The sequence below is a fragment of the Haemaphysalis longicornis genome, unplaced genomic scaffold, assembly GCF_048455015.1.
Source record: "Haemaphysalis longicornis isolate Haplotype H1 unplaced genomic scaffold, Haemaphysalis longicornis Haplotype H1 scaffold_16, whole genome shotgun sequence".
Lineage (NCBI taxonomy): Eukaryota > Metazoa > Arthropoda > Arachnida > Ixodida > Ixodidae > Haemaphysalis > Haemaphysalis longicornis.
Window position 1 is genome coordinate 19,313,018 of NW_027526266.1, and position 25,706 is coordinate 19,338,723.

The following is a 25,706-nucleotide window of genomic DNA, read 5'->3' on the forward strand; positions in this document are numbered from 1 at the left end:
AAAATGAACGCTCAAGTCGGCGAGATGATGAGTGTGAACCATACGTGACTTAAGATGAAACAAGCAATTTGTGTGTTCCTGGCTTTTGCAGGTTATGGGGAGGTTGACCAGTGCAGGACATGATTTCCGATAAAACTGCGAGATGGTGCTCACACTATTTCTCACCCCGGGCGGTGAGGTAGCCAAACTGGCCGAAAGTCATGTGGATGGAAAACGGTTACGAACGACTTCATACGTGATACGTCCGCAAACCTCTGTCCATTGAGTCCCCCGCCTCTCTTCTACATGTAATTAACCACGCCTTGCGACATTCGTGGGTCCCACCTGAGTGGCGCCTGGCAAAGATTGTTATTACGAACTTCATTCCTATTACTAACTTCAATTCTACCGAGTAATAAAGATGGGCAAAAAATGTGGTAAAATTGGTAGAAAGAATTTTACTCAGTATAATTGAAAATTAATTTTCTTGTTTGGGTCTATTTATTGTTTATTGACAAAAACAGTGTTCAATGGCGGTCTGTCTTGGTGGCAAGGCAAGAGACGGCACTGAAAGCCACCTGACTGGGCCTTCGACACCAGACAATACACGCACCAGACAACATGAGCGCAACATACTTCAAACCAGATTGATGGATCTCAAATGCTCAAAACACACTAAATCAAACATTACATCAAATAAAATATAAAATGTTGAAACGCATTGCAAATTCTCAACCGCATACAATAAAAAACACATACAGAGTATCAAACACAATACGGCAATATAGATTACCAAAAATTACAGGATTTTTGGTGAACACATACATCACCAACATTGTGACACATAACTATTAAGGCCAAAGAAAGAACATGTTTTTTAGGACTGAAAAAACAATATTGTACAGAAAAATCATGATTGTTCGAGGAAATCAATTTTACTCAGTTTTCTGAAGACAAGCAGGGAGGGACAGCTCTCTTGTATCCAGAAATGATGGGTAGCAATTCTAAAGATTCCAAGTTTGCCATTTTTACAATTGCATGCCATATTTAGTTTTCATTTTAATTTTTACAAAGCTTTTATTTCTGAAATAATAAGGTGTCTCCGTATTTTTATATGTATCAAAGAGCTCACGATTTGCTTTGAATTAACGAAAAATCTTTTCCAGCATACGCTGTTTATACAACATTTCTATATGAAGGATCCGGTTCTGGAAAAAGTATGGGAATGCATGATCATGACTAGATAGCTATTGAACGAATCGTATACCTTTTTTCTGCATTATATATAGTTGTTCCAAATTATACTTCAATGTAACCCTCCAGACTGATAAGGAATATTGTATACGGGAATGCACTGTACTAAAATAAAGTTGCCGTTTTATGCGTATTGGCAACAACGTCCGAAATCAATTTAGCATACCAAGTGATTTAGCAATGATACCTTTTATAACCCTTTACGGCCCGGCCCACACAAACGTGTTGGTCAACAAATTCATTTACTAAGTGGCACCTGTTTCGGTTTCACAGCCCCGAGTAGTCGCTGCGAACGCTTCTGAGACCTAATTGTTTTCGGTAGTGCACTCAGTTCGCCACCATGGGGCGAGAAATCGCGCATTATAAACGGCGCCCCAGCCGGCGCGATCCCGCTAGCCGCCTTCAAGATGAAAACTGATATTTATTCTTTCTATTCTCGTATTTTCTGAACAACAAGCATAAGACACGACTTTCAGGAATTCGAAAAACACGATCAGCTAAAAAATACACCCGTTCCCTTCTTGTGCGTATAGTCATCACGCATGAAAAATGCACCCACACATATGTGTGGGCTGGGCTTTCGTCGTCACGAAAATTTCGCTGGTCGGTACAAGGTGGCGGGCTTGTGCACTGTTGCGCTAGTGATATATAATTTTTTCTTGCTTTCTTGTTGTCTCATTTATTCGCGGTTTTGTGCTGGCTCGTTGGGAATGTTTTCCGGCGCCTTAACCTTGAACTAGTTCCGTAATTACTTGTGATAATAATATTAATTATAAATAGTCATTATAATAATTAAAACTTCATTATTATTTTTTTTTTCACAAAATCCCATCTATATTGTACATACTCCTGAAATCAATATAAAACTTGTAAATAATGCGTGAAAATGAAGTTTTTCGGCGCCTGATGCCGTTTTTAGTGTATTTTTACTGCCCGCAGATCATACGAATAGAAAGAAGCCGAGCCCACACATATGTGTGGGTTGGTTTTCTGTGTGAAATGTCTGAGCTTTCCATTTCCACCTGTAGAAGCAGCATTAACAAGGAGTAAATACACAAAGTTTAATTACTTGTGGCCATTTTTTCTAAAATCGTTTTTTTAGGCAGGAAAGGGATAATGTTTACGTGACTTCTCCATCGAATATTTTCATAAAATAGTACCCCTAAATACTTGTATTTTGAAGGGTGTTCTAGTGGACATGATTTAAACGTTATAGAGCTATTAAGGTGAACTGGTTTATTAACGGCAGAGAAGACAGTGTACTTGGTTTTCGTAACATTCAATAAGAGTATATTTGTATCTAACCAGCAAGACAAATTTTGAAGCCATAGATTGACAGCAGGAGTGAGAGTGGAAAGGTTATTGAACGCGAAAAAAACATTCGTATCATCGGCGTAAAGGACAATGTCTGAGGTCAAAGGGATGTTGACAGTATCGTTTATATACAGTAAAAATATTGTTGGTCCTACTATAGATCCTTGCGGGACTCCATAATTTATTATTATGTATCTAAATGCAAATTATTAATCACAACGAACTGTGTATGATTATTGAGGTGGCTATTGAGGAACTAGACCAGCGCCATGGCTCTGCTCAGAACACCTCTTTAATCTTCTCCTCTTTACTATCTAATGATGATGATCTGTACATTGGCAAGGGGTCTTCTTCCTTTTCCGCAACATCCTCCCGCCCGCGACAGCGACGCATCTACGGATAAAAAGGACTTGAGTAGAAAAAACATGCCAAAAAAATAAAACGATGGTCAGTTCAGCAGCCTGGTTTGAATTCGTCTAGCCGTTCGGTGACCGTTAGTGAGCAGCTTAGTTTTCCACCGGTGCTTTGTCATCCAATGGTGCTTTCTAATGACGGTCTTCGTTAGGATCGGCGATGAACGTACATCAGCACTCTGTTGTGTTGCAGGGAAGAAAATTCGGGCTGTCTCGCGCCCAGCTGGTCGTTCACATCGTCTTGGTAGGGATCGCACTTTCCTCGACCGAAACTCCCGTGTCTGAACACGCCTTTTAAAGGTGGAAGAACTAGTTGCACTCCGCCTGACGGAATTGGGTCGTAGCTTAGGTGAATGTCCACAAACTCTGCGTCTTGTCTTTAGTGTGGCAGTCCTTGTCCTTTTGCTGGGCTTGTCCCGAATTCTTCGCTTCTTGCGCCGGTTCATGTCGGTGTTCATGGCATCAGTGTTCGTGATCAGATGGATTGAAACAACGGGTTTCTGATGATCGGGATGGGACTCTGGAGGTTGTGTTAAGCGTTCTTTACTCTGTACAGAATCCATCCGTGATCCCAGCGTAGCATTTGTGGACGCGCTCAAGGCTTTTACTGGCAGTGGGATGATTTCCGCCGTTGCCGTATTCGTTGTGAGTAATGGGTCTTCGTACTTAGATACTTCATTACGGGAAGCTGTAGAGGTAATCAACGACCTACATGATGTTTGGACGGGTGCGACTTGAGTGGGTTCCAAATTCGTGACGCACTGCGTAATTATCTTTTTCCGCATCAAGCTCATCTTCGATATCTTATCAGTAAGCAGCCACTTCGCACTGAAAATCATATATAAGTACTTGTCAGATTTTTCGTAATCCATTTCGTAATCCTCGATATCTAGGAGGTCTCGTATCTGTCTGTCAAGTATATTTATGTTTTCAAGCACTTCTGTAACCGATTCCAGGAGGATTTTAAGCATACTAATTCTCGGAGTTGGTGATTCTACAAGGTTGTCTGTTGTTCTGATGAGTTCGGTAATCTTAGCACGGAGAGTGTCCCTCAGCTCTTTCAGTTCACTCACGGCCTCCCTGTGCTCAGTAGGCTGAAGGTCCACAGGGAGGGTCTTCTGTATACGGTGCTGCTGCTGGACACTACCGGGTTCCCAGTGGTCGGTGCGGTGCGTCGAGCAGCCAGCCATGGGGGGCGCCGTTCGAGGGCAAGGCCCACGGGATCAGGAAATCAAACGGTTTCCCGGGCCTCGCGTGCCTCGAAGTCGCTGTGCGCCGTCATCTCGTGTCCACCAGGCCGTTCCTCCCGGGTTTCATGGCACCAAAAGAATTGTGTAGCGAAAGAGAACCAGTAAACCAGACGTCCGGCTATCAGCGATGCCTACGAACGACTGCCGCGACAGCCGCGCTCGTCGAGCGAGCCCCCGCTGCCTGCCTTGTGGCGCGCTTCTTTCTCTTTATTCAACAATGGCTCTGCAGTAATTTAAATTTAATTGGAAGCCATTTAAATTAATTGTACGGTAAATTTGCAAACAGTATTGGATGTTTATTAGAATCAAAAGATTGTTTAAAATCTAAAAAGATACCTATTGTGTACGCTTGATTTTTTATATCAGTTGCAAGTTTCTCTCTGATGCTGAACAATGCTGCTTCAGTATATTTACCTTGCCGAAACCCATACTGATATTCAGTTATTAGGTTGTGCTTACAAACATGCTGAGTAATTCAAGTATTTATACCTTCTCTGCTATTTTGGAAAAAGGGGAAGTACTGATATTTGTCTGCAGTTAGAATTACAGTCAAGAGCACCGCATTTATGTAAAACCCAAACAGTGGCAGTTTTCAATTTATCCGGAAATAATCCTGTGAACAAAATGGTATACATTAGGTGGCAAACTACGTCGTATAGCAAATCTGTTACCGTTTTAATTGCAGCCACTTTATTACAATCGAATCCACAGGAAACATTACTTTTAAGGTGTTAATTAAACCCACAATTTCAACTTTGGAAACAGGAAAAGAAATAAGGTCTGTGGCAGATTGTGCTACGTGATACGTTTCAAAATTCTCACAAGTGGTCACCTCCGACGCTTCAAAAGTCAAAAAGTGGAGGTTGAAGTTGTTAGTAACAGCCTTATTAGTATTATCTGCCCATACATTTTATTTCCTTAGGAGCGGCAGTTCGCAGCTTCCGTAGTAGATTTTTGGTGGTGCGCCACGTTTTACAAGGGTCAAAATATACCTCGGCAAATTTATTAGCGCAGTAAGTAATACGGGTCTTTTTAATATCCGAGCTCAGCCTATTTCTGACGTTTGTGTACTCTATAAGCATTCTCAGGTGCCTGTTTTTTATAAATTTATGAAAGAGTTCATTTTTTTATTTTATTAAACGCAAACGTTCATGGGTTATACAGGGTTTTCTTGCTTTCTTACTCTTCTTATTATTTTGTTCGGAAACGCATGATCGTGTGCTCCAATAATTTTACCAAAAATACATCATAGATGGCGTTAGGATCAGTTTCTTGCCTTAATCTACCCCAATCTATAAACGATACAAGCTGTCGAAAATTACCAATACAACTCGATGTTATAGGCCTAATGCTATAACTTGTCGCTATTGATTTCGCCCTGTGCACAGAGTGTTCCGGAATAAAACATTAAGAGACATATGGGAACTTATAGCCGTAGTAAGTACACCAGCATTACCATCGTTTTTATTAAGATTTGAGAGACAAAAAACAATCATACTCCAAGAAGTGTCTGTTATGCGTGTGGGAACATCAATATGATTCGAAAAACGTTTTAGTAATATAATATCTCAAAAATTTTCAATCTAAATTAGTTTGGTTTAAAATGTATATATTTTATCAACTAGAATAATTACTAGAAATTTAAAAGATGAAAAATGTTCCAACATTGGCTCCAAAGAGTGGTGAAATTTTTCTAAGGATCCAGAGGGCGGCCGGTAAATTACTCGAAGCGTGAATACGTTAGCCGTAATGAAGAGGGACTCAAAATGTGGAATAGTAACAGCGTATTCTGGCATAGCTATATACTAAAATGTATTTTTGACATAAACGGCCACACCGCCACATCTCCTATCTTTTCTACACAAAGCCTCGAAATTGTAGCCATCGAACTGTAGGACATCAGAGTCAGCGCTAAACCACGTTTGACAAAAAGCCAGCACATCGAAATTATAGACTACGGAAGATAAAAAAGAGTGCAGTTCTTCCTCTTTGTTCCGTAAGCTCGGCGCATTTAAGTGCTAATAACGAAAAAAAACCTGATCGTTTCTGTTGCACAGATACAACATTACCGAAAGTTGCAATATCATGAGAGCAGTAGGAATCCTTTGCGACGGGCATTGAAAATCGCTATCGCATTTTTAATCGGACGCTTAACCACCTACAGCAGTTTTTCGAGATCACGTTCATCATGTATACGAATACACCATCGTCCTCGTCCTTACGGACCAGCAGGTGCCCATTTGTTTGCCACACAAAGCGGTGGCATTTTCCTTCCGCCTTCTTTCGCGCATGCCACAGGAGATGTTTGTTGAAAGCAGTCAGGTCATCGAAGATACGCATGTCAGGCATTTTTAGCTTAAGGGCAGGCTTGCTTAAGGGTGGTTTAACGAAACCGAGCAATTCCAACAGACTCTTTACCGGCACGTGCTGGTGAAGGGCGTCAATGTCAGAGCTTGTTATTTCGGGCCGTTCCAGTGTTCGCGCCAACTCGTTCATTTTTTGCAGCACGTTATCATTCTCAGTTGTTTCGATGCCGTGAATTTCAATGCTCTGGCGTCATTGAGCTGATGTCATTTCAGTTCTGAGGTCATTGAGCTGATACTTCATTTGCGCAACAACTGGCGAGGTGCCCGATTCAATGCGTTCTACCCTCTTCTTCAAAAAAGCACTATCGTTTTCTTGTTTGTCAAGTTTTCATTATTTTGTCATGCAGATCAGAGGGGTGGGCGATTGATGATTTAATACCGGTCACTTTCGTGATCAGTTCCGAAAGAGCATCTACTTTTGCGACAACCGGAAGGAGCACGGAATACTTATCGTTAGGTTAAATTTCTTTTGCTCAATGTTGGAGGCGTTCGATTCACTAGGAAAAGATGCGCCTCTGCTACTAGCCGTTAAACAGGTTGCACAGTTTCAAGCAGCTTTCAAGGGGCCCTCATGTTTGTGGAATTTAGACACGCTAAGGCCAGAGCAACCTCTAAGGTGGGAAGGGTAACCTCCAGAGCAACCTCCAAAGTGACATGCTATGAACATGTCACTTTTGGACACTCGGCCATAACATTTAGGCCCTCTATAAAGCTTTCCTCAAACATCGCTGAGAAAAACGACAGTGGCAACAGCAACAACACTAGCAGCAGCGGCAGCAACGGTAGCAGAAGAACTAACTTATAGTTGTTGGTACAAAACCTACACTCGCCAAAGTGCTAAAAACAATAGGTAAAACAAATGACGTTTCGGGGCCCGTACGGGTCCCTTGTTCACATATGAAGCGAAAAATGGCTCGGCCGTAATTATACATGCTTAGAACGTTGCAAAGCGCATGCGTATGTTGTAGGCATAGGCCCACGTGTCCGATTAAGAGCGTGCGGGGTTGATTGGATGTGGAATGATTCTCGGAGAAGGCGGGTTGATAGTATTTTCTCGGTGGCAATGATGTTGGCCGAATCCCAAGCGATGACATGGTCGGTTACGTTTTGGTGTTCTGCCAAGGCGTTTAGCTGGGTGCGGCCGTTAGCAACGTCGTTTTTGTGCTCCTTTAGTCGCCTCTTGAAATTCCCAGTTTCACCAATGTAGGCTGCGTCGCAAGTCTGGCAAGGAATCTTATAGATCACCCCGGGGTACCTTTCGCGTTCTAGCGCATCTTTGGCATTTACGAGTTGCTGTCGGAGCTTACTTGTGGGCACGTGGCAAACCTGGACGCCGTAGTTATCGAATATTCGTGAAAGCATTTCGCTTACACCAACAGCGTAAGGAATGGCGGCGCGCTTTCGCTCCTTCCTCGGTGATGTGGGTGGGTTTGCCGATCTGCGTTGCTGAGCGTTTAGTATATGGCTGGGGTATCCGTTGCTAGCGAGGTCCTCTCTTATCTTCTTTTCTTCCGCCCTCCGCGCCATGGTAGAAGAGCACAGGCGTTGCGCGCGTGTGAAGAGTGCCGAGGCCACAGAGCGCTTGTGTCCGACCGGGTGCGCAGAAGCGAAGTCCAGGTACTGGCCGGTATGCGTGGGCTTCCGGTAGACCGTAGTCACAAAGCCGGTATTCTTGCGCTGCACTTCCACATCCAGAAAAGCGATACGACCGGCAGCCTCCTCTTCCATCGTGAACTGGATTGTTGGCTGGACGGAGTTCAGGTGTTCCAAAAGTACTGGCGCGTCTTCCCGCTTTAACACACAGAAACAGTCATCCACGTAGCGTACGAATATTTTTGGACGACGACTTAAGAGGCTTAGTGCGGTCTTCTCGACGGCTTCCAAAGCGAGGTTCGCACAAGTCACAGAAATTGAAGCGCCCATCGCAGTACCAAACACCTGCTTGTAAAACTCCTCCTTGAAAACAAAATACGTGCTCCGCAAGCAGAAGCCCAAGAGGCGGCAGAGGTCGGCATCTTCAATCGGAGTGCGGCTGGCGAGCGTCTCGTCGTTCTCGAGCACCTGCTTACAGCACTGGACCGCGAAGTCCACAGGTACACAAGTAAACATAGATTTAACGTCAAAGGACACCATTACGTCGTCGTCCTGGATGTTGACGTCGCGTAGCATCGTTACGAAATGGCCAGAATCCTTCACATAAGTTTCTGTCGTCCCAACGAGAGGCCGCAGGATGCTGTGCAGATACTTGGACAGGTTATACAGAGGGGATCGGGTGAAGTCGACAATCGGCCGTAAAGGAACATTTGGCTTAAGAATCCTTGTGGATTCTCCCCGACTTGTAACTCATGGAGAAGTCGCACTCCTGCAAAGCAGTATCCAGCGGGCAAGACGTCCGAATCAATTTGTAATCGGCGATAACCAGCAAAGGGCGTGGTGGTTTATTACTACTGAGAAATGCTGCGAGTACAATTAATGTCGAAATTTTTGCACAGCCGAGACAACGGCAAGGCACCCTTTCTTTGGTTATGGCATACTTTTTTTTCAGCAGAGGATGAAGTGTGGCTCCCGTAGACTGCAACGTGTTCCGATGAGGCATGGTAAGTTGGAGGAGGACAGCATCGTGGACGTGCCCACTGGCTTCCGTTCGAAGAATCGTCGGGCGGACTTGCCAAAATGTCATAGTAGAGTTCCAAAAGTCAGTTTTACTTCAGGGTTTTTTTAGCTATTTCGCAGTCTTAAGTCAAGAGAAATTGGGTTCCGGATGTGAGCAGCTTGTTTAGTGGAGAAGCTGTTGGTGCAGAATTACGAATGAATCGTCGAACGTAGGAAGCCAAGCCAACCAAAGTGCGTTGTTATTTTTGAAAAAGAGGCCGGGAAAAATTAGAAACTCCATTGATCTTCTTAGGGTTGGGGCGTATTCCTTGCTTGCTAACAACATGGCCCAAGACTTTGATTGACGTTCTGGTGAAATGGTGTTTTTGTGTTCAGCTGGATGTTGGCTTCGGCTATACAGGCCAGTGGGTCGTACAAACGTTGAAGATGTTCAGTGAAAGTGGCATAAAATATAACAATGCCATTAAGTTAACAAAGACAGGTTTTTCATTTCAAGAACGAAGCACGGTATCAGTCAAGTGCTCCAAGGTAGCCGGAGCGTTGGATTATCCGAACGGCATCACGTTTAACTCGTAGTCTCTCTGGTGTTGCAAAAGCTGTTTTGTCTTTAGCGGTTTAATTCTTGGATATCTGCCAATATCCCTACCGATGGTCAAGACTCGAAAAGTATTTTGCGTCATGTAACGTGTCGAGGGCGTCATCGACAAGGGGCATATGGTAAACATCTTACCGAGTTATTTTGTTAAGAGCCCAATAGTTCACACAGAAGCGCACGGAACCGTCTTTCTTGCGGACCAAAACAAGCGGCGATGTCGAAGAGTTTTCTCAAAGACGAACGATAGCACGCTGAAGCATACAGTCAACGTTTTCTTGGATGATTTTGCGATCCGGCGATGAAACCCGATATGTCTGACGGCGGATAATGCAAAACCATCTGGGTCGATGGGTGGGTAGCCGTTGATGTGTGTGCAAACTGAGAGGAATGCGAGTCGAATAAAGCGTCTTGCTTATTCCTTAGTTCCTTCTTTTCAACGGGGAGCTCAGAGCTGATAGTGGAAGTGAGGCAGTAAACCGTAAGTTCTAGATCATAAGTGCTCTGAACAGGCGCAACGGAGCAACCGAGAAAAGGAACAACTGCGTCGTGAGACACAGACGCAATAGTCTTTTGAGGAAGCAGAATGGGCTGAAAAGTAGTGTTCGTAGTGGCAATAAGAGGTGATCTGCGTGAAAAGCGAATTACACATGAAAGTATTACAACGAATTTGCAAGCGAAGGTACCAGCGGTCACAGCAACCGTCGGGAGTACTCGCACAAGTAACAGAAAATAGTTTCTTGACCGGGAGAACACCATCAGCGGTTGCGACCAACAGTGGGGATGGGACGTCTGATCAACTTGCTAGGTTGGTGTCCGAAAGGTGAATAAAGCGTTGACTCCAGAAATTACCGCAAACGATGACACGACAAAATTACACCCCAAAATGGTGTGAAGAACACATGGCGACAAAACTGCGAACAAAATATGATGAACTCGTCTGATAAGAACGCGTGCCGGGAAACGTCCAGAACACTTCAACATGCCTTTGATAGCACCGGTTAGGATTGGACCAACATGGGGAGTTGCCCCTTTTCGGAGCGCAGAACACGAATCTGCGTTGATAATAGAAATTCTGGGACTAGTATCTGCAAGGGCGTGTACGCAAAAGCCTCCAACAAATACAGCCAACGTGTTCGATGTTTAAGCAGGAGGATTTGTAATTTATAGAAGCGACACAATTTCCCCTCCAAAAAGGGCTCCTTCTAGTTTTGCGGATTGTTTTCAGGCTGTCGAGAAGCCGGGATAAGGGGCGTTGTAGATTCACATGAGGGGAAGGCGAACAGCACCTGAAAGAGGTTCAGCTGCGCTGTTCGCTCAACTTTTCTCGACGGCGGGAAAAGGAACGGCATGGACAATGCGGGAAAGACTCCTAGTAAAGGTCGTAAATTTAGCTTTGTTCATTGTAAAAAATTCAAGGTAGGCGGCACGTTCATCCTGCTGGCGTCTCCGACAGAAGGCACATATATGGCCTCGAATACCAAAATAACACGAGGAACGAGGGTGACGCCAGTTCGAGCAGAAGAGGGACTGTGCAGATGCTGTAGACAATGGAGCCAGACGTGGATGGCAAGGCTGCGTGAGAGATGGAGCAAGAGGAACAGAAGCGGCCCAGTGCGGTGGCCGAAAAACAGCGCCAGGCGGTGCCTCTGAGGCAATGTCTTGCTTCGGCGGCGAGCTCTTCATGACGGACGGACAGTGTCTTCGTGACAATGTCGCGTGACGCAGGCGAGCTCTTTGCCGATGATCCCACGCAACCCAGGAACGGGTGACTGAGGGTAAACACCCGCGTAATGAGATGACGGCTATTCAGAAAGTTCGTCAATGATGATGGACCATATAAGCGCCCGTAGGTCGGAGTCATGGTGAGACCTAGTGCTCAATTTGGTTTGTTGCAACCGCAGGGACTCTAAATCGTCAAGGCGCTGACAGGTTCTGATGACCTGACGAACACTGTGCGGTTTTGCACTGCGAGCGTGTTTAATGCAAATGAGTTAATTCCTTTCAGAATGTGGCGAACTTGGTCTTACTCAACCATGCCGTTTTTGGCGCGTCGACAGAGAGCCAAAACGTCCTCAATGTATGCGTATATGACTCGCCTTGCTGTTGAAGGCGGCCTTATTATTTCTTTTTATCCACTTCTGAACTTCGAAAGGCAGTCCCGAAAAGACGACGCAGTTCAGTTGAAAAGCGGTCCCAGTCAGTAAAATCTGATTTGTGTTTATAAAACTAAGTTTCTGCCACCTGGGCAGGGACCACGACAAGTTGTGGAGCTTGAATAAGTCATCCCATCGAATAAAGGCACTGACACCGTTGTAGTTGTCAAGGCAGTCCTCTGCGTCTTCCCCATTTCATCCCATTAAAATCTGGTCCTAAACACACCAAAAAAAACAAACATATACGAGGACAAAACCCGCACCAACAAAGCTACCGCAGGTTAAAACCAATTCAAAATAACTTAGGTAGGCATTCGTTTTAAAAAACTTAAATCCGACCCGATGTTAATTAAAAAAATAAACAAATATTATCACTTTTCACATTCAAAAACGCTACTGTCTACATCCACACCAAAATAATCATATATCAACACTAATTCTTAAATCTAACAATAAGAAAGTCAAGATGCGGAAAACGGTGAAGGGCGTTATGAAATGAGGACACATTAAAAAATACATGCAAAACCGTAAACTAACAATGTCATTACAGCAAGTTCTGAAACTATGCGAACTTGATGCATCAGTCACACTTTTCTCATCACATGCAGGTCCGTGGCCAGAATAATCACACTAAAACGAATCAATCCAAAACAAACAACTAGAAGTGACACAAATTCACATAGTTCAAAGAAATAGTACTCGGTCGGGAAGTACAGTAAACACTTTCGCGCACTACACATTGCAAGGTTTTTCATATTGTAAAGTTATTCACTTTAAATACACTTCAATGGGCTCCCGTGTTTAGGTCACTAAGTTCTAAAACTAGAGTTCATCATTCACCTAACCACACTTAGATGACGTAGAAGCCACTATCACCCCAAATTACCGCAATTTTGTATTACACTGCAGGGCAAATATCAGTACACAAGCCACACCACCGGGTCTGACTTCGTCTCTTTACGAAGTTGGCTTCCAGATAGACAGGCCAGACAGTCAAACTCCACGTAAACACCTAGCCACGTACCTTATGCGTTCACTAAGGACTTTAATTGCAGCGTTGTCAATAAGCACTGGTCTTAGGTGCGGTGGTTCAAGGGAATGCTTTGTGATCTTCCGCAATTTTTGGATGTGGGGTCTCGTTTTAACGCAGTCCAGTAAGTAATCAGCCACCGAGGAGGCACTGTGTCCTCAGAAACACTGGCAATGGTTCTGTAATTGCAGGCAGTAAAAGTAGTTCGAGAAACGCCAATGACATGTTAACAATGTGGTCAGCTTTTTGGGGGGTGGGAAACACCTCGATATGTCCAAAGCACTGGGGGTCAATCTATACCGTTCGGTACTGCAGTGATTGCTCGACAGAGGTCGGCGAACTCACTCATGAGTCCACTCACTGAGACTCATTTGAACTCAAACTCACGCGTGAGTTTGAGTTTGAGTGAGTGCGCGGCTAGTGTGGCATGGTGAGTTTGAGATTGAGTGAGTTTGAGCCGAGTGACCCCGACTTAGTTTGAGTCCGATTGAGTTTGAGTACGCCTGAGACCTAGTGAATTCTGAGTCTTTCTTCCAGTGCGGTGGGAAGTGGCCGAGGTGTAAGACGCCATTAAATATCACAAGCATAAACGGAGACGCAAAAAGATATCAGCCTTGCATCATGTAGGCCGTGATACAAGAAAGGCCTGCAGCAGCGTTGGGCTTCAAATCTCTGATTGCGTTTTGATGTTCCGCATTGGTGAAATCATCATCCCGGAATGATGTGGCATACGTGCTTGTGGTAACGAATATTATCAAGGCACGCTGAACGAGCGTGTCATTTTGAATGAAATCAGTTGGCAGGAGCTGCTCCAGGAGAAGACCTGATGACTCCAATATGTTGGTAGTTAGGTTCCCGTTGGAAGTCACTTAATGCGGAATTGCCGTTCGAGAGGAATATTTTTGAAATGGAATCTCAAAAGGAGACCAAAGATAATTTTTTTCGGCACCGTTGTGCAATTTCTTTGAATTCCAGTTTCTTTACTTGCTCTTTTCTGCTCCTATATCTCGCCAGAGCCATATAGTATGGGAAAAAGAGGTCATTCCTTATTAACGGATCGCGGCATCTTTAATACCTTCGGCGTAGTGTGCGAACAGTACATCTTTCTTGTGCTAGCTCATCAGTCCACCAAATATTGCCATTGAATTTTGTAGGTGCACGTTCATGTTTTTATCTTTTGGTGATACTTTTTTTGTAAAAACAATCTAAAGTTTTATCGAGTAGTTGCGGTACGCCACGTGCTGCGAGTTCAAGCCGTTAATTCAAGGATCCTCGACGAGCTCTTCCACGAGCCGTCTTTCTCCAGTCTCGTCAGGCATTTCTGATGACTATCGAAGACGATCGAAGGGAAGACAATCGAAGGCCAAACTCGATATATCTGTGTTGCGAAAGTGAAGGGGTGTCTTGGCCACCCATAAGGTTTCCCTTGTTCAGATAGACCCCGCAACAAGAATGATGTCAAACCAGGTATGTTGGGTATGTTGGGTATATGTATACCCAACCAGGCGTTGGGTATGTCGGTATAGATCTTGAGTCATTCAAAAGCGGTAAATGCCGAGCATGAATAAATTTTGCGAGCTCATCTTCACGGCTGTCCCAAACAGTGCCATCCCCCTACGGATTTCTCGCGTTAAACCCTTTGGCGATAGCAACGTTCACCTTAGGATTACTGTCTAAAATTCTTTCTATTGATGTTAATATGTAAGAAAGGGGTACTGACGGCACTGCATCAACTCCTATTAATAATAAAGCCATCTGGTAAGTCTTCCGCTGCAGAGCCACGATGTATTGTGAGATTAAACTAAGAAAGACATCAAACTTCGGCCGTTGAATAACCAACACGCAACGGGATGAGTGAGGAAGACAAAAGGAATGCCAATGCTCTGGTGTAACCCGAATTGTCGATTCACGAGCATAGAGATCACACATTGCTTTGATGTTAACGTCATTCAATTTTATGAAATCTACGAGGTGTCCGGTGGCAGCACGGGTGTGGTCAAGGTTCACCTGAAGGATTATCAATAAGGCATGTTACATTTTTGAAGGTGTGGGCGTTATAGCAGGAGATAACAAAATGGTTAAGGTAAATATCTCTAGCATAATCACAGTGCTTAGTGGGCGAATAAAAACTGTAGAGCAGGTTTTCGTTTGAAGGTAAGGGAGTGCCGTCAAATGAATGATATATTTTATTGTGATCTTTACGAAGTTGGGGAGGAGACTGAGTGGGCCTGTCGTCCTCATAAATTGTTTTTGCACGCAGTCTTTTTATGCACGAGGCAACAGTTGAACAGCTCGGTGCATTGAACGTATGATCAAGGTGTCTACCCGCCGCGCGGCACTCACGGCATACCGGCTTATTTTTATGTGAGCATGCATTCTGCTGCGGAGTGGTCTTGAACGCAGTAAAGGCAACAGATCGAGATGATCCGAAGTACAATGCGTATACACATGGCCACAGGAACTGCACCGGTTACAAGCCGCAACGTAAAAGTTTTCTTTTAAAGAGCAGGATGTCTAACCAGTAATGAGACGGTCTCGGTCTTTCAGTAGTTTTTACACAGAGGGGGGAACCTCGAAAATGTACACATTATTGCCAGAACAATCTTTGAAGTAGGTGCGATGTCTAAAGCCTTCTTTGGGTGTGTTCACACAATTTCGAGCATTGATGTTCGCTGGCAAAGGGCCAGGAGTTCTATTGGGATCTACTGCAGATATCTTAACCTGAGGCATACGATGGATGGGCGGGCGCGGTATTCTGTGCACAGTTTTAAACTGCGTGTGGTTTCAGACTGCCTTTTCAGATGATCTATGGAGGTGCGGTCGGTGGACACGACGGTCACCCTCGATGTTGTAGGGATTAAGTTTACTTGTTATACTCCAATTCTGGATGGGTTATTACCAAGCGTAGCCTCGAGGAGCGATATTGTATCAGCACTGGGATGAGCAGAAGGCAGAACAGGAGAAAGAAAAAGAACATGACTGGGGTCGTCCATGAATGCAGTCGTCTGCTGCATGTGGCTGGACTCACGAGTGCTATTTGCCTCCAGAAAGTTGGGACCTAGAGGCGCACCGCTCCGAGCCATTTTATCCTTTCCGAGAACGTCCACATGTGAAACGTGCGGCGGTGTTGGCAAGTGTGAATTAGGTGCCCCATCGTGTTTAGCGTATTCCACCTGAGTGCATAGCTCTTGAATTCTAGCCTCGGTACGAGAGAGCTGTGTAGAGAGAGCAATGATCCAGCTCTGCATAAGAAAAAACACTTCCATAACTTTTTCTCGTACCGGGACGTTGCTCTTATTCCAGGAGTCAGACCAAATGTTCATTAAAATTCTTCCCACTTTGGTAACATTGCCGCGAACCACGTATACATTTATTGTTTGTTTTTGCTACCCAGGCAAGCCCGGCTGTGTTATCTGCGTCCAAAGCGAAGCGTGTCCTCTATTCTTTATTTTTATGCTGCCTGGGCTATCACATTGAGATAAGCAGACTGTCTCGCCCTAACATCACTTGCCAAGAATGATCTTCTTTGATCTACAATGTTCTGGATTAAACCGACGGTTGCAGAAACACTCTCACCAAGAGATGAAAGCTTGCAGAGCAGGCGCCTTGGCATTCGAATCGCCGACATCAGTTTCCGCACGTCACTTTGTTGATTGCTGTATGGCCGCCTTATATTCTTTGAGTTGTTAGGGGAGAACAAGATCGCTTCAATAAACTTGTTTTTCGTGAAGACAACTGCATCGTCGTTGGCAACGTGGCAATATCGATGCGATGATCACTGGAAAATTTGGCACCATCAGTGACTAATGTCCCCAGCAGCTGATTGCAGGAAACACGAGAACATGACTGCTCAGTGTCAACAGCCAGAGGCTTGTCCACAGCATCCTGATGTGAATCATGACAGGGATTGTAACTACAGTTAAAAGGAAGTGGTTGGAGCCATAGTCAGCGATTTCAGCTACCGTAACACTACTCTCTTTAAAATTGACAGAGCTTCGGGACGGCACGGATTGAACCATCTCCTGTCGCAAAGATTAGATCGTCCAAATAAAATTCTTACTGAAGGGTCAAATATAAATGATTGAGCTGAGAAATACTGCTTGGGCCACCAACAGCTGTTCAGCCTAAGCGGGCCTCACAATCATTGCAAACATAACAGTTCTCCAGAATCAGTAGCAAACGTTCACCCTCTTGGCTCCAGATGTTCATAATCCGGACGCCATGGTTGGAGCAGAGAAGAAACCAGTGGAATAACTTGAAAAGGTCGTAATAGGACTGAACGGAAAATTCCGTAGCTCTTCTTCACCTGCCTCGAGGCGAAGTCCCGAGTCTTCCCCGGGGAGTCCAGCTAAAATCGGGGAATCACTGCCAGCATACGAGAGTGCAACCACAGTTTTGATTGCTAGCTGTCGTCGCACTGACCGTAGTAGTTGTGGCAAGTCACCTACACGAACGGAGCTTAAGCAAAACTGCCGGAACGGGTCGAGGTATGAGAGATCGATGTCGGCAACCTCTACCACTTCCACCAGTTTACGCACGTCACTTTGTTGATTGCTGCATCGCCGCCTTTTATTCTTTGAGTTGTTAGGGTAGCTCAAGGTGACTCCAATAAACTTGTTTTCCTTGAAGACATCTGCGTCGTCTTTGGCAATGTGAAAAGTCGTCAAGCAAACCGAACTCGTCCCAGCTGCCGACAGCAAGGCCTAGAGCTGGAGTTTAAGCTACTGCCAGGTAAATTGAATGCGGAAGACGTTACGGCCGTTGCCATGAAAAGCGGATCCACGATCACCACGAGTCATCTTGTAGTTCTGCAGCAACTCCTGGAACCACCATCATTTTATGGATCACCCACGGAAGAACCTGAGTACTGGATGGAGAAAGTGGTGCGTGTTTGGATATGTAACAGGTGGGATGATGAAGAAACGTTTCGGCATGTCTTCTTCTATTTGGAGGATGCAGCTCGAACTTGGTTCGAGAACCATGAAATCTCTTTGACTGACTGGACTCTCTTAAAGAGCGAGTTCTTTAGAACATTTGCCACTGTCGTGCGAAAGGAACAAGCCGCACTTTTGCTAGAAACGCGCCCGCAACACCCCAATGAAGGGGTAGTGATCTTTGTTGAAGAGATGAAGAGGTTGTTTCGACATGGGAATTCGGAGATGGCAGAAGAAAAGAAACTAAGGTTTCTCATGCGAGAGGTAAAGCAGCAGCTTTTTGCTTGCTTGTCTGCAACCCTCCTAAGACGGTGACTGAATTCACGTCTGAGGCGGCCGCGATAGAGAAGACGTTGGAAGCTCGAAAGAGGCATTACGATGGCCTTGTCAATGCGCTGGTTCTAGAGACGCTTGGTGCCGGAGCTACAAGCTCCGACACATGGCGCGAGGGTATCCGGGTAGTGGTCAGGGAGGCGCTTGGGAAACTTTTTTCGACGACATCGCAACCTCAAGTCTTCCCTGACTGACGTCATCCGCAAAGAGGTTCAACGCGCTTTGGGCACTTCTATGCCATCGAGGCACCCCGCGAGCCACAGGCGATGACTTACTACACGGCTGCTCGTCGAAACCGCAATGCTCCAGCCCGTCTACAAGAAGCTCCGCCGTACCGCCATCCACTCTCGCCACCGTCCTAACTGTCGCCGCAGTCCACCGTACCGCCGTCCACAGTCAAAAACCAGACGCCGAGAAATACCGACGTTTGGTGAACCGCCGATAACAGTCCGCTGTGCTACAACTGCGGAAAGGCCGATCACATCTATCGTCGTTGCCAATACAAGAAACTCGCACTGTGTGGTTTCTTCGTCGACGCACCAAGCCCTCTACCTGGGCAATGACCACGTGACATCGACGACTACCTTTCTCAAACTAGCCGTGCCACAGCCCGTTTCAACCGTTCCCCGTCGCCCTACTCATACCAATCGCCGACCGCCGTAGCAATGCTGACTTCTCACGTAGACGTTCTCCCAGGCCACGCAGTGGAAACTAAAAGCAGCATCTTCGGGAGGTAAAGTTGCACAACGGCAGAAAAATGAAAACCTTCCAACGACGCAGCGACTCGCTGAACACAGTGCTTCACGACATGCCCTCATCCCGACGACCCGACCTAACCCTGACGACACTCCCGAACACGACGACAGCCACACCACGCTACACGTACCCGATATGACCGAATCTGCCGCTGAGAAGACGACGACAAGGACGACGCACAGTGCGCGACCGTAACCACGCACAAGACGAGATGCGACGCCCCGACGCACCCGGAACTCAAGGTAGGCGTCAATGTGTCTGACGTCAAGGTGTCCATCGACGGCTTTGACGTACTCGCCCTCATAGAAATGGGAGAAGACTACTAAGTAAAGAGCGCACGATTTGCGTCTAAGCTGATTAACGTTATGACCAGATGGGAACGTCCAAACCTTCGCACAGCAGGAGGCCACCTCGTGACGCTAAGTCAAACGTGCACATACCGCGTCACCATAGACGGCACAACGTACCATGCGGCGTTGGTCTTTTTGCCTAGCTGCTCCCGTGACGTCATGCTTGGAATGGACGTTTTGACTGACAAAGGTGCAATAATTCAGCTACCGGCCAAGTCCAAAACTTTTACCCACGATCACTCCAGGACGCCGGTACCGAACCCCGAACACCGTGCTTCTGTAAGGATCGCCGATGATCATGTCAACCTTTACCCCCGCGCAAGCTTTATGATCGCGGTTTACTGTGAAGATGCGGTTCCAGACGTCGACGCTATCGTAGAGAGTGATCAAAGGCTGCTCCTCGACCACGGCGTCTCCCTCGCAAGAGGCATTTCGCGCTTTAGGCAACGCCAATTCCAAGTTTTGGTCACTAATTTTAGCAAAGAATACCAGCATATAAACAGGGGCGCTGCAATTGCGTTCTTCGAAGAAACGCAAGAAACAAGTGACGTTATCGCGGTAGCGGTCTTTGAACGCTCACCCGAAGATACCTTCAATCTTGCGAATGCCTATGACAAGAATCCGGTGTTACTGCAGGAACAACAGAAAAAATTGTTGGATTTGCTGCGTCGCTACAGCGAGAGTTTTTCGTCGAACTCAAAATTACGTCAGACACCTCTGGCCAAGCACCGGATAGTAACCGAAGATGGAGCCCGACCTACCTGACAGTCACCGAACCACGTCTCTTCACATGAGCGCGAAGCCATCCGGACTCAAGTCGGCAACATGCTCACCGACGACATTACACAGCCATTGAAAAATTCCTGGCCTACGCCGGCCGTACTCGTGACGAAAAAAGACGGCACTTTAAAGTTCTGCGTTGAATACCAGCAGCTAAACAAAATCACCAAAAAGGATGTGTGCCCACTGACAAGAACTGACGACGCCCTCGACTACCTCTGTCATGCGAAGTACTTCTCATCGATGGATCTGAAGACCGGCTACGCGCATATTGAAGTGGACGAGAGAGACTGAAAGAAGACTGCATTTATCACCCTGGATGGTCTATACGAGTACAAGGTGATACCGTTTGGGCTTTGCACGGCACCAGCAACGTTTCAAAGACTTATGGACACCGTGTTAGCTGGCCTGAAGTGGCACACCTGTCTCGTATACCTCGATGGCGTTGTGGTATTCGGCCGAAATTTCGACGAACACCTCGCAAGATTGGAGTCTGTACTCGAGGCTATTCGCATGTCGAGGTTAACGCTGAAGCCTGAAAAGTGCCGCTTCGCTTACGAAAATCTCTCGTTTTTGGACACGTCGTCAACGCCGCAGGAGTCCTGCCTGACCCAGCGAAAACATCAGCCATAGCGAACTTCCCTAGACAAAAAGACAAAAAGGCCGTGCGAAGATTTCTCGGACTGTGTGCATACTAACGGCGCTTCGTCGCAAACTTCGGACGCATTGCAGAGCCACTCACGCGCTTGACGAAAGATAGCACTCTTTAAGCGGGGAAAACGGCCAAGAAAAAGCGTTCTGCGAGCGGCAAAAATGGCCGCAAAACCCGCCCGTGCTCGCTCATTTCGGCGAAAGCGCCGAAACGTAAAGTCACACGGACGCCGGTGATGTAGGTTTGGTGCAATCCCAGTCGAAAAGCAAAGCGGTTTCGAGAAAGTAATCACCTATGCAAGCCGTGGTCTGTCGAAGGAGAAGAAAAACTACTCAGCCTGTGAGAAAGAGTTCCTCGCTAATATATGGGCGATTTCAAAACTTCGCCCATACGTGTATGGTATACCATTTAAGGTTGTGACAGCCCACCATGGGCTGTGTTTGCTTGCAAATCTGAAAGACCCCTCTGGGCGTCTTTGGCGGTGGAGCTTGCGCCTGCAAGAGTGCGACGTTCAAACCGTGTATAAATTCGGCAGGGAACAGTACGAAATCGACTGCCTGTGCTCCGGCCCCAGTGACCCACCACCACAAGACTCCGATGAAGACAGCACGTTCTTCGGAGTCGTGACTGAGAGCGACCTGGCCACCTATCAGTGTGCCGACCCTGATCAAGGCGTCATGATCGACTACCTCCAAGGATGCAACGTCGCCATTCCCAGGGACTTGAAAGACCACTTACCTGCATTCAGCCTGAGATACTCCGTCTTCGTGAAGACGACTTTAAGTGCCAGAACGAGAAGGAACTATCTCCTTGCCATCCCGGCAGATCGTCGTGACAAAATTTCGGAAGCGTGCCACGAGGACCTGTCTTTCGGATATCTCGGCATAGCTTGCACAACTGAAAAAATTAGGGTGAAGCACTGCTGGCCCCGCCTTACATCCAACGTCAGCCCCTACGTCCGGAGCTACCGTGACCGCGAGCGACGAAAAATTCCGCCTACGAGACCCACCGGTCCTCTGCAGCCTATCGCCGTCCCATTGAGGCCTTTCCAGCAGATAGGAATGGACCTTCTGGGGCCGTTTCTTACGTCACGATCAGGCAAAATATAGATTGTAACCGACAGACTACATGACGCGCTATGCAGATACCGCTGCTCTTCCGAGAGAGACTGCACACCAAGTCCCCAAGTTCTTCATAAACCAAGTTGTGCTGCGGCATGGAGCCCCTGAAGGTCTTATCACGGACCGCGGAACGGCCTTCACTGCGGAGCTTATGCAAGGAATCTTACGATACAGAACACGGATCACCGAACAGCGACGGCGTACCACCCCGAAACGAACGCACTAACAGAACGTCAGAACAAGATGATCACTGATATGTTGTCAATGTACGTCGACATTGAACATAAGGCTTGGGACGAAGTGCTCCCGTATGTCACGTTTGCGTACAACACGGCCATTCAGGAAACTACGAAGAGGACGCCGTTTGAGCTTGTCTACGCAAGACTGCCGACTACAACGCTTGACGCTATGCTTCCTCATGTAGAAGATGACGACCTCAACCCCGACGTCCAAGGATACCTTCAGCGTTCGGATGCGTCCCGCCAGCTCGCTCTAGTTCATAGAACAGACCAGCAGCTGGTGGATGACGAGCGCAACAACCTCCGACGCCGAGACGTCGAGTACCACCCAGGGGATCGTGTTTGGGTTTGGACTCCCATCCGACGACGCGGACTTAGTGAGAAGATTCTGCGACGGTATTTCGGACCCTACCAGATTCTACGACGTGTCGGCCAACTAACCTACGAGGTAATTCCCGATGGTGATGTCAGAACGTCACGACGACTCACGTTGCCCGAAGTCGTCCACGTGGTTCACTTGAAACCTTACTATGCAAGATGACGGACTTTCTTGTTGTTGTTCTTTGGACTGTCTTTTAATTTAGCATCGGGTCGATGCACACTTAGAGGGGGTAATGCCACGAACCATGTATAACTTTATTGTTTGATTTTGCTGCGCGGCCATTCCAGGCTGTGTTATCTGCGTCCCAAGCGAAGCGCGTCCTGCATTCTTTATTTTTATGAATCTCGGGCAATCACATTCAGATAAGCAGACTGTCTCGCCCTAACATCACTTGTCCACAATGATCTTCTTTGATCTACAATGTTCTGGATTAAATCAACGGTTCCAGAAACACTCTCGCCAAGAGATAATAGCCTGCCGAGCAGGCGCCTTGGCATTCGAATCGCCGACACCAGTTTCCGCACGTCACTTTGTTGATTGCTGTATCGCCGCCTTATGTTCTTTGTGTTGTTAGGGGAGAACAAGTTCGCTTCAATAAACTTGTTTTTCGTGAAGACAACTGCATCGTCTTTGGGAACGTGACAATATCGGTGAGATGATTACTGAAAAATTCGGCACTATCAGTGACTAATGTCCCCAGCAGCTGATTGCAGGAAACACGAGAACATGACTGCTCAATGTCAACAGCCAGAAGCTTGTCCACAGCATCCTGATGTCCATCATGACAGGGATTGTTCACAGTTAACAAGAAGTGGTTGGAGCCATAGTCAGCGATTGCAGCTACCGTATCACTACTCTCTTTAAAATTGACAGAGCTTCGGGACGGCACGGATTGAACTATCTCATGTCGCAAAGATTAGATCGTCCAAATCAAATACTCAATGAAGGGTCAACTATGAATGATGGAGCTGAGCAATACTCCTTCGGCGACCAACAGCTGTTCAGCCTAAGCAGGCCTCACACTCATTGCAAACATAACAGTTCTCCAGAATCAGTAGAAAACGTTCACCCTCTTAGCTTTAGATGTTCATTATCCAGACGCCATGGTTGGAGCAGCGAAGAAACCAGTGGAATAACTTCAAAAGGTTGTAATAGGACTGAACGGAAAATTCCGTGGATCTTCTTCATCTGCCTCGAGGCGAAGTCCCGAGTCTTCCCCGGGTAGTCCAGCTAAAATCAGGGACTCACTCTGCCAGCATACGACAGTGCAGCCAGAGTTTGGATTTCTAGCTGTCGTCGCACTGGCCGTAGTAGTTTTGGCATTTCAGCGACACGAACGGAGCTTCAGCAAAACTGCCGGAACGGGTCGAGGTATGAGAGATCGATGTCGGCAACCTCTACCACTTCAGAGACGTCGACCCGGGGTCGCTGTGAGGCGCCCATTGCAGGGCATCGGCGCGACCGGCTTTGGTGTGAGACCAGCAAAGATGGAGGCCGAAAACGAACGCTCAATTCGGCGAGATAATGATGGTGAGAGATGGGCGAATGAAGACGAAACAAGTATTCGGAGTATGCCTGGCTGGTGTAGGTTATGTGGAGATTAACCAGTCGAGGACATGATATCCGATAAGACTGAGAGACTGTGCTCACAATATTTATGTTGAGTGCCACCGCCATGTATTCTGATTCTAGTTCCTCGAGGATTTTTGGCATGTGTTCTGCCCTGAAACTCAGCAAGGTTATCTTGTCGGCAAACCTCTAATGGCCTACGTATTCCCCGCTATTCCTTAAATATTCGTTTTCCCGCTAAATGTTTAAATACCACCGAAACATTTGCGGTGAATAGTTTTGGCGAGATGGTATCTCTCTGTCTTGATCTCTTTTAAATCGAAAGTTATCACTCCCATTTGGAGGGTTACCTTGGTGCACATATTGTGTATGTTTTCTAGAAGTTTTTCATAGCATTTCAATATTCCCTGGTCTTTTAGTAACTCAAGCACAGCTGTGGTGAGCACAGAATCAAACGCTTCCTAATAGTATATAAATACCATTGAGAGGGCTCTGCGTATTTTCTATCACCTGATTTGGAACATGGATGTGACTCATGGTTGAATACCTTTTTAAACTCAGCCAGCTGTCTGTGTTGTTGATAATCTAGGCTGTCACCTGTGCGGCTCAATATATATTTGATTAACACCTTATAAACTGCTGCGAGTAGGCTGATGGCTCTTTTAATTATCCAAGGGACCTTTCTCACTATGAATAAGAAGAATTTCGGCCTTTTTCCAAACTGTGGGCACTTTTTGAGTCTTCAAGAATTCCCCAAACCATACAGCAAACTTTTCCAGTACCATATCTCCTCCTTACTTCAAAAAAAGCTAAGGTTATGCCGTCGCCATCTGCAAATGTTTCTATTGTCAGGCCTTCGAGAGCAAAAACCTTTTAAAGGAAGCAACCGGGCCAGAAAGACGCGGGGTTTGTGGCCAGGCGTGGCAGGGTCAAAATTTGCGTCATGTTGGTTATTGTATGATTCTCTGTACCGGTTGTAGTATTTCGCTGTAACTTTCAGTGTCTGCTCACCCCACTTTGTAAACCTGTAATTGTTTGCTCTACAGCCATTCAAATCGCTACTTATGTCGGCACAGACCGACCTCACATTCTGAACTTTGTTGATGCCGCTCGGGTGTGCCCTGCATAAGATCCGACTCCTTCAGCGCACCTACCCGGTGGTTGCGAGTTGCGTTGCCGAGATCGTTGCTCGTGCTTGCCACTACGTGCTTTGCCTTGCTCTGTCTTGTGCCGGGAATGTCAAGCCAAATTCTGGTCCAAGGACCGAAGAAGTACTTACGTTATTGAATACATTTAGCACTGCTCATGAAGAACATTTCACAAGCACAACCGCCTTCATAAAGAACAGAAAGCTCGACGTTGCAGACATGAAAACAAGAGTTAGTGCTATTGAGCAGAAGAAAATCAGCGTTCCGATTCTTCAAGCTGACCTAACGTCAGTTTGCGGCAGTGTGACGTAAGCTAAAGCAGCCATGTCAACTACGAATGCGCAACTGATGTGATGTGGAGATCTAATCGAAAGGCGTGGGTTCGGCCCACACTCTGGGCGCGTGTTTTTCTTTCTTTCTTTCTTTCTCACTTCAATTATTATGAAAAAAAATAATAATTTCACTAACGGTAAAA

The 25,706-nt window shown here is 46.3% G+C and overlaps 1 protein-coding gene across 1 annotated transcript in view; it reads right to left on the minus strand.

The window, feature by feature from the left end:
* The window catches only part of LOC144166054 (uncharacterized), a 40,572-nt gene extending 31,827 nt beyond the window's left edge, over positions 1 to 8,745 (minus strand). The window contains exon 1 of the mRNA XM_077695716.1: positions 7,884 to 8,745. Within this exon, the coding sequence (XP_077551842.1) occupies positions 7,884 to 8,745 (862 nt within the window). The remainder of the gene's footprint in view (positions 1 to 7,883) is intronic.
* Positions 8,746 to 25,706: the final 16,961 nt, after the last annotated feature.